Raw genomic sequence first — 9,981 nt, forward strand, 5'->3', positions numbered from 1 at the left:
CCAGTCACTTAGAGGAATTGCCAGTCACTTGGAGAGGGGAGGGATAGTGCCTCAGGTTCCAAAGAAGGAAGCTTTCACCTTCAAGATTGGAACAGGTCTCATATCCCAAAGAGGCAGGGGTGGAGAGGTGGGAAGGAGAAAAAGGAAGAGAGAGGGAGTGGGAGTGGGTGTGTATAAATGCTGCTCTGAGATTGGATGGCACGTCTTCAAACTGGTGCCTGCCAGGGACTCAAAAGTGGCCAAGATTCCAGGAGACCTCAGACTCTCCTAGACCTCGTAGTAGAAACCATGAACTGGCAGTTCCAGGCCACCTGTCTTTTCCCACTGTTCCTGGTTGGCTTCTGTCAGGAGATCCTGAAGCCACAAATGGTGAAGGTGGGTGTCCCACAGGGGATCCAGGCTGATTTCAATATATGATGATTAACTTGGTTGCAAGAGATGCTAGGAATTCTCTCCTCTCCTTGAAGGATGAGATCCCTCCTCCAAGCCTTTCTTTGCAGACTTTTGCCACATCTCTCCTGCCTTATGTATTTTACATATATTTTCTCTGCACCCAATAACTCTTTGAGCAGAATATGGGTGAGCCAGGCAGTGCATGAAGTCTGCCTTTAGTGCATTCTCCTTTGCCACTTTCCCTTGGTGCTCCTTGACAGACCCTCACTTGTCCCTTTCATACTGGTCTGTAACTGGGAGGCAGCCCTATGGGTCTCAGAAAAAAAAAAAAAAAAGGCATAAAATAGCAAATAGATTGAGAGGGAAACTGACCTAGTTGCTCTTGGAGAGGCTGTTGGACCAGAAACCCAGAGGGAAAATATGAAGAAGCTGCTATTGGAATGCTCCAGAAGATTCAGGGTCAGGAAAAAAGGAGTTTTTTCTTCAGGGGATAATAAAGAATAATAATAAGAAGGACAGGGTAGTTTTCTGTTAACTGATTTTAGGAAAGGTTATATGCTGAGGTGGTGAAAAGGCTTATCTCAGAGTAAGAGAATTTTTTTCTTAGATCTTGGTGCTGTTCCAAGTTGCATGATGTTATTCAGGAAAGTCCCCACAATGGTAGCCACCTCTGTGAAAGTTGTATATATGTCCACAGATGCAAAGTGGAGATCAAAGTTGATGACTTGAGATCCAGATTTTAACTTTAAAATCAGACAAACTCTTTCAAAAGTGGGGATGTGGCTCACTGGTAGAGCTCTTCTCTAGCATGCAAACTCTCAGTACCAACAAAACAGAACAACAAAACCTCAGCCTCATTTGTGGCCTTAGGCTAATTACATATCTTTCGTTGGCTTCTTTCTCTCCTCTGTAAAAGGTGAACAATGCCTATCCTATAGTGCAGTGATCCCCATACTTAAGCTTAAAAGGACTTACCTAGAGAGCTTGTTGCACAGGTGGTTGGGCCCCAATCCTAGAGTTTCTGATTGTTTGTCTTGCGGGGGAAACAGGATTTGTATTTCTAAAATGTTCTCAGTTGATACTTGTGCATGTCCTCACACCTGAGCTTTGGGTTTGATCTGTTTTGAGCTCCATATGAAGTCTAAGATGATGCATATAAAATGCTTAAAAATTGCAGCTATAGGAAGATCACAGCATATCTTCAAGTGAGGGCACAGTCTACTGTTAAGGGCATCCAGCTACTGGTGCAGGTGAAATTCCTGAGGGAGAAAACTGTCTTGTAAATGAAAGGCTGTGTTCTAGGGTTTCCTGACTCTTCAAACTGGTGCAAAACTGAAAACTGGACAGGAAAGATGGAGCCTTTCAAATTGGCAATTTTCTTGGGATTCTACATGCCAGTTCATAGGATGATAAACAAATTTTGAAAGTTGTCGAGTCCAGAGCAAAGGTAACAAGATGGCAAGGAGGATAGAGGCACACAAAAGACAGTACACAGAATGATTTCCAAGTGACTTTTTCTTACCTTAGCAAGAAAGGCACGAAGACAAATAAAATGCAGGCATATAGATGACAACCCCATCACAGTGAGTTTCTTGATTAAAGTTTCCAAATATTTGTGTTAACATATATACATAGTAATATACAGATTTAAAGAAACATACAGAGGGGGGCCTGCCTCCTTTTCTCTAAGGATGGTGGAGGAGAAGTTGTTGCTTGATGTCCTTGTGACAGAACCTACAAAAGATGGTAACAAGCTTCTTGCCACACTCTGCACAGCAGCTCACCCATAGGCAGTTCCTTCCTTGAATGGGGCAGGCCTTTATGGACTGAGATCACTTGAAGCCTATTTTAAAGTGCTCTAAAATTCTATGATTTGGGCTGGGATTGTGGCTCAGAGGTAGAGTGCTCGCCTACCATCTGTAAGGAACTGGGTTTAATCCTCAGCACCACATAAAAATGAAATAAAGATATTGTGTCCATCTCTATAAAATGTTTAAAAAAATAAAATAAAATTCTATGACTTTTTTCCACATTGCCAGGAATATGATCTTTGTTATCAAATAACAACATCTTTTATTTAGCCTTTTATTTCAAGTCCTGTCTGCCCTTTTGTCTTGGCATGCTTATAGGCAGAAAACTTTAGCTATTTGTGCTTATAATTATAATTCCTAATCCTTGAGCAGTCCAGGATGTTTCTCCACAATATAAGGATAAGAAGGGGACATTGCAAATGAGTTTCGTAGGTACCAGTGACAGGATGATATCCATGTGACTTTTTCTTAGTAAGAAAGGCTACTTGTAAGTTAAAAGACACAAATTCCCATTGTGGTATCTGCTCGAACTAAAATTTTACATGAAAAGATTATCTTCACATGTCAAAATTTCAAGATATTATGTGAAGCATTTTAAATTCTTTTAAAAAGTCCACAGAACCAGGTATGGTGGCACACACCTGTAATCCCAGTGACTGGGGAGGCTGAGACAGGAGGATTTTGCCGCAGTCCGGCTGCAGCAGAATATGGGGGGAGGGGTGACGAATGACTTGTGTACGTTGATGCAGCAGGAATAGGAGCCGTTTATTGTAGGATCTGAGCGATATTTATACATTTTACACAGCTTATCTAATTAGCATAAAATAGATACAGCAGTCAACCAATAAGGAATCTCCACACTTAATGGCTCACTTTTGTTATTTCATAAACCACTCCCTCTGGCATTTGGCCAGGCACCATCCAGACTTGTTTACAGACTTTAACATTTCTCTGGCAAAATAACAGGTGCCAATCTGACTTGTTTACAGACCTTAACATTTCCCCCTTTTGTTTAATTTAAATAACGACCATAGTGTTTTTTACAGAAACACCATAAATAACCTGCTAGAAACAGAAAGGGAGGATACAAAATGTTACAATTCCAAGCTAATTGATGGCTCCATGCAAGAAGCCCTTGGAAAAATTATACCAGCAATGACACCATTAGCAAAGATATTGAGTTACAATTTGTTGTAGATTACAGTTTGTTGGCTCAGTCCAGATAAAGCAGTGTCTCAATAGATTAACTCACAGTCCAGGTAAGTTCTGCAGGCAGCTAGCTTAAGTTGTAGCAGCAGAAACAGCAACAGTTCCGAAGTCTAGTCTGGTTCTCAGCCGAAGTTTCCTCTGGTTCTCAGCAACACCGTAAATTCTTTCACCTTTGTTTTTACCGGCACTGGAAGGAAGGCAGGAACTCCGGATGGCTAAAGAAAATCCTGTAGCATTTCACTAAGAAAACAACCTTCTTAACAATTTAGTACATAATCTCAAGGTTTTTTACATTTGAAATAAGCATTAATAGTACTCATTACTCATCAGCCTCCAGGTGTGGGAGACCCATTGTAGTTACTGGCAATGGAAATGATCAAACTTCAGGGAAGCCAGTAGCGTCTTCTGCCAGCTGTAGCATCCCGGGCAGCCCCAGATGGCCCTGGGGAGAGTCCCAGACTCAAACTGCTTCTGGCACAGGGAGCAAAAGCCTGCGAGACTGTGCCTCCAGGTCAGGTCTAGACCGCTCCCCTGGGCAGGGGGGCAGGGAAGAGCCGGCAACTGCCCCTTGGAAAATTCTTGCTGCGCCATGATCGGCTTGGGCAGGTGGCAGCCGCCTTGTCGATTCACGCACCCTCCGGTATCGAAAAGTATTCAGTAATAGCCTTTTGCTGCAACTTTTTTCCTGATAATCCTTCTTCTTCTGAACTTTCTTTTTCTTTCTGACTAGAGTTTCTGGGCTTTTATCAACACATGCCCTTACTATTCTTGGTTCCACTGGGGTGCCTTTTTCTCTTATCAATTTACTTCTCACCCCTTCCATATTTTCATCACAAAGACAATACAGCATTTCAAGACAAAACAAGACACAAACATACTGTATCAATCTTCTCCATTTTCTCGAAATGGCCATTTTTCCTCTCACCCTATCTGCCTAGGGACGAGCAGATTGCTCCTGTCCTATCTATGGACGGGCAGCTTTTTTTGTCACTTACCCCCGAGTGTCCCGGGGCTCCCCGTAACAGGCCACCATCTGCCGCAGCCCGGCTGGCTGGGCAAAATAACCCGGGGGGGGGGGCGGGGGGTGACGAATGACTTGTGTACATTGATGCAGCAGGAATAGGAGCCGTTTGTTGTAGGATCTGAGCGATATTTATACATTTTACACAGCTTATCTAATTAGCATAAAATAGATACAGCAGTCAACCAATAAGGAATCTCCACACTTAATGGCTCACTTTTGTTATTTCACAAACCACTCCCTCTGGCATTTGGCCAGGCACCATCCAGACTTGTTTACAGACTTTAACATTTCTCTGGCAAAATAACAGGTGCCAATCTGACTTGTTTACAGACCTTAACAGGATTTGAAGTTTAAGAATAGCCTCAGTAACTTAGCCAGGCCCTGTCTCAAAATAAAAAAGAAAAGAAAAGAGGGATGTGGCTCAGTGGTTAAGCACCCCTTGGGTTCAATCCCTAGTACCCCTCTCCACCCTGCTCCAGGAAACAAAACAAACAATATTCTCCCCCGCCCCCCACCATGACAAATCCACAGATGTTGGGAGTTATCGTTTATAGGATTATATTACAGTTACTTTTGTTACATTCCAGATGGATTGCAACAAAGGGGTGACTGGCACCATCTACGAGTATGGAGCCCCCACTCTCAGTGGTGACGAGTACATCCAGTTCAAAAACTATGCTGGCAAGCATGTCCTCTTTGTCAACGTGGCCACTTATTGTGGCTTGACAGCTCAATATCCTGGTAAGAACTAAAGTTCAACTCTTTGTGAACTAGTTTTGTCAGATACCCATATTCTAATTCTTGAAGGTTTTACTAATGTGTCATTGTGGGTGGGAGATGGGATAAGTGAAGATGTAAGTGTCTATTCCCCTAAATCCTTTTATTGCTCTGCTTCTTAGAATGCCAGACGAAATATCTCCAGATTTGAGAATTTTTTCCCAAAGACTTGATCAAAGATTACTAGGAACATCTGTACCCTGAACACATTGCTCTATATCCTGAGGGGAACATATATTATAGGCAACCATTGGGTTTCTCAGAAAGTATTAGATACATTGTTTAACAAAAAGATACTCTCAAAAGTACAGATTAGGGGTTTGTGAATATAGCCCTGGATCTGATCCCCATCAGAGAGAGAGCAAGCGTGCAGTACCTAATGTACCTAATTATAAGAATCCAAATGAGAGTTTAGTATCATTTAGTAAGTCTAAATTTTCTTTCTTTCAAATGGTTAAATTTGAAACATATGGTAAATATAAAAATTCATAATGCGTGAATGGTGGATGCATGGGACATGAATCTGCTTTTAAAACTGCTTTCATTTAGTTCTGTTTGTTTTTCTTTTCTTTTCTTTCTTTTTTTTTTCTTTCTCTTCTTCTTTGTAGTGCTGGGGATTGAAACCAGAGCCTTATGTGTACAAGGTCTGTACTCTTCCACTGAGCTATATCCCCAGTCCCTAACTTAAATTTATATGTTAAATGAATAGGTAATTCATTCACAACGTTCAAAATTCAAAAGATACAAAAGGGTTCAACAGGGACACTGTTCATTTTCTCTTTATTTTAGTTGTCAAAAGTTTATGATGTATATTTCCAGAAATCTTTTATGCAACTATAAGCAAATATTTCCTTCTTCTTCTTCCTCCTCCTCCTCTTCTGTCTGTGTCTCTCTGATTCTGTATCTTGCTTTTCACATAATAAAATATCTTGGATGTTATTCTGTGTCAGTACATGCTGAGTTTTCTCATTCATTTTTAAGTTGCAGTAGTTATCCATTGTGTTGCTGTGATATAATTTATTGACCTTGTTTATGAGAATTTTAGAGAGCATCTCATTCAAATTTTACTCCATATGAGGAAATGAACTCATATGAGAGTCAAAGGAACTTGCCAAAGCCCTACAATCAAGGTCTGCTAAGTTTTCAGCTATAAGAAGGAAATACTCATGGCCTAGGGTTGTGGCTCAGTGGTAGAGCGCTCACTGTGCATGTGGGAGACCCTAGGTTCCATCCTCAGCACCACATTAAAAATAAATGAATAAAATAAAGGCATTGTGCCCAACTACAACCAAAAAGCATTTTTTTTTCTTAAAGAAGGAAGTACTCTTGATAGCCAAAGAGAAGAGGGAATTGAGGTGTAGACAGAATTGAAGAAACATAGGAAGGGAAGAGGTTCGAGGTTTTTAGGGGAAGGGCCAGCAGAGCTGAGTCTAAATGAGTCTGGGTGGGGCTGGTTCTGGGGACTGAATAAATCTGAACTAAAAATAGCTGAAGATGGAAATCCTGGCATAAATCTAGACAGGTAAGTCGGAGGCTTCCTGGCAGTGGCAAAGAGAAATTTGGAGTTTGTGACCTGGGATCCCGTTGAGTGATCCAGGGAAATGAATGCTTTGGAGCCAGGCTTGGAATTTCTCTGATTCCCTCTACCACTCCCAGCAGAGTGCTCTTGGGAACTTGATTGAAGTGTCAGGTTGTGTCATCGTGGGACACTTAGGGGAGGGGAGGGGAGAGTAATATGTCCATTCTGTTTGCCTTCTTCTTGAAAAAACATTTGCTCAATCAACCCATCAACTAACAAAGGCAGCAGAATTCAAGTCCGGCTTCTCTTCACAATCAAATAGGATGCTTTGTAAGACTAACCAGTCTGTGTTTGTTTGCTTTAAATAAGAGCTTTATTGGAAGGTGAAGTATAGCCAATTATGGGAAACACTAAACTGGCAACAACTCCGAAGAGTTTCTGACAACTTGTGTGATAGTTTTTTTGATCTGCCTGATCCATCTCTATAACCAGAAACTCTCCTTTCACAGTCTTCTGGTTATTCATGTGATAAATGGATAAATCTAGTGGTCTTTCACTGGTTCAGGTAGGGCTTCTGACTAGTTGACCCATACTGTTCTCTACCTACAGAACTGAATGCACTGCAGGAGGAGCTGAAGCATTTAAATGTCATTGTGTTGGGCTTTCCTTGTAATCAATTTGGAAAACAAGAACCAGGAAAAAACTCAGAGATTCTCTCTGGGCTCAAGTGAGTGCCTGCATGGGGTCCTGCAGAGGCTGTCATGATTCCCCTTCCTCATGCTGCCCAGAGGCCCTCCCATTCTAGGAACTTCTCGTGTGGTTGATAGATCAAATGGGTTGAAGAATATCACAAAGCTAGGATGCTTTGAATTCAATCTGTCCATGTTGGCAGTGTTCCAATATTTGCTCTCCCCCATTATTTTTTTCTTTTTGCTTTTTTTTTGAACCTAGGGTCAATGCTAAACAAACTCTCTACCACTGAACTACACCCCTGGCCTGTTCTCTCTACCTTTGAGTTCTTTTGATGATCAAACCATGGGAGGATTTACTAGAAAAGAAGTCCAGGAGAAAAGGAGGGAATATAGGAAATGAAAATGAATCAGGAAACTTGCCTTCCTAATTTCTTGGAATTCTTTGTTGGCTCCTTAGAGTCTATGGTTGAAATCCTGATTCTTGGGGACCCTCTCTTTACCTTCCTTGTCTACAACATCTTCGTTTTAATCTCTGATTTCTTTTTGTGGTAAAGTTTTGGTAGCATTACTATCCTTTCTTAATTTGGATCCCCATTGGTTCCTGCAGGTATGTGCGTCCAGGTGGTGGCTTTGTCCCCAATTTTCAGCTCTTTGAGAAAGGGGATGTAAATGGAGAAAAAGAACAGGAGGTCTTTACATTCCTCAAGGTGAGTAAACATAAACCTGGCATGGATTGGTTTCTATCGGTAGAGATAAACTGAAAGCAAAGGGACTTGTGTTAAAAAGAGATTTTCTGTTAAAAAATCATGGCAATACCTCCTATGAAGACTTGGCTTCAAGTAGAGGAAACATGTAATATCTGATAGCTCTGACATGAACTAACCTCGATTACTGAATGATAATAATTCATTCATTCATAATCATTTATTAAATCCCTAACATGTGCAAAGGACTGTGCTGTACAATGAGTTAACAAATACTAATAGGACGTATTCTCTTTCCTGAATGAACTCATATATTTATTCAGGAGACAAACACAGATATGGATCAGGTACAGTGTCATATGGTAAGTGAATTTTGAATTACAGAACATTAAAACAAGAGAATACCAGGATAGAAGGATTCCCCAGGATATCTTTGTACCCTTGTCCCCAAATTCTTACCTGCAGAACAAGTCTGGTTCTTGATATTTTCACCCAACCACAGTGAACAGGGGGTGGGGTGGACAATATAGACAGTTTTCAATAAATCCCAACCTATTGCATATAAAAGACTATAATTTATCCATAACAAATTACCATTAGATTACACCATATAAATTGACTTTTTATTGCTCAAAAAATAGTGATATCATCATTTTTGAGCAGCTAAGCCTAATATTGAAAAATCCTTTATGGCTATAGTATATTCTTATGTCAAAATGACTGTTGATAATTCTATATTAGTACCTAAAAAATAGCTATTGAATTTTTTTGGGAAGGCCTATGAAATCCTAATTCTGGGACTTATTCCTTTAAACCAACCTATTATTTTTTACCTAAGGAAAATAAAACTATAGAATATGACTTGCCCTCACCTGGGGTTGTGGCTCAGTGGTAGAGCACTTACCTAGCATGTGCGAGGCTCTGAGTTCGATGCTCAGCATCACATAAAAAATAAATAAATAAAAAAGAATTAAAAAAAAAAAGAATATGACTTGCCTAAGAAAATGGAAGATACTCTTTTACTGATATACCATGATAAAATCATGGGAATAGAAGAGAGACAAAGAAAGGGAGAGTGCTCTCTGTTTATTGTTATGCTTTTTACCTTCTGGTTGTTTGGTATTTGGTGTATTGGTGATGATACATTGAAATGTCTATGGTTGACTGAAGTATCTTAAATAGTTAATATATTAAAATGTATAATAGAGGAAATAATAATGGCAAGAAAACCCCCTAGGTGTAGGAAGAAGACCAGACCACATAGAAGCAGAAATAAACTTATTTTTCCATTTTTCATATCTGTACTCCAGAATTCCTGCCCTCCAACCTCTGAACTTTTGGGTTCTTCAAAACAACTCTTCTGGGAGCCCATGAAGGTCCATGATATCCGCTGGAACTTTGAGAAGTTCCTGGTGGGGCCTGATGGAGTCCCTGTCATGCGATGGTTCCACCAGATTCCAGTCAGTACAGTCAAATCGGACATCCTGGAATACCTAAAGCAGTTTGATACCCAGTAGGAAGGGCTACACTGGCAGAAGTAGCCACCCTGCCTCTCACCTGAAGAATATGTCTAAAGTGCCCATTTTTGTTCCACACTCCTTCCTACTCATCCTCCATATGATCAAATCATTCTGTGTTACCTAAACAGCTATTTATAAACGTTTGAACAGGTGTGTGTGTGTGTGTGTGTGTGTGTGTGTGTGTGTGTGTGTGTATTTGAAGATTAAGGAAAGAAAACCAAATCTTTGATAGTGAAAATATAAATTTTCTCCAAACTATTACAAAGGAAAGTCATTTTTAGGGTAAATGTTTCAGAGTACCCTTGGTCTGTTAAAAAATTCCCCAGAAGTTC

The 9,981-nt window shown here is 40.5% G+C and overlaps 1 protein-coding gene across 1 annotated transcript; it reads left to right on the plus strand.

The window, feature by feature from the left end:
• The first annotated feature begins 288 nt into the window (after positions 1–288).
• Positions 289–9,646, plus strand: Gpx6 (glutathione peroxidase 6). Its single transcript, XM_076859099.1, has 5 exons — positions 289–375; positions 5,025–5,178; positions 7,343–7,460; positions 8,033–8,132; positions 9,440–9,646. The coding sequence occupies exons 1-5, from the start codon at positions 289–291 to the stop codon at positions 9,644–9,646; spliced, it is 666 nt and encodes a 221-aa protein (XP_076715214.1).
• The last annotated feature ends 335 nt before the right edge of the window (positions 9,647–9,981 follow it).

The sequence above is a fragment of the Callospermophilus lateralis genome, chromosome 6, assembly GCF_048772815.1.
Source record: "Callospermophilus lateralis isolate mCalLat2 chromosome 6, mCalLat2.hap1, whole genome shotgun sequence".
NCBI classification, from domain to species: domain Eukaryota; kingdom Metazoa; phylum Chordata; class Mammalia; order Rodentia; family Sciuridae; genus Callospermophilus; species Callospermophilus lateralis.

What these genes read in the sequence shown, in the direction of transcription:
- Gpx6 (XM_076859099.1), top strand. Translation starts at nt 289, where the DNA reads ATGAACTGGCAGTTCCAGGCCACCTGTCTTTTCCCACTGTTCCTGGTT. An exon ending in CTTGACAGCTCAATATCCTG is followed by an intron (nt 5,179 to 7,342) that starts GTAAGAACTAAA and finishes CTCTACCTACAG; the next exon opens with AACTGAATGCACTGCAGGAG. An exon ending in AGGTCTTTACATTCCTCAAG is followed by an intron (nt 8,133 to 9,439) that starts GTGAGTAAACAT and finishes TCTGTACTCCAG; the next exon opens with AATTCCTGCCCTCCAACCTC.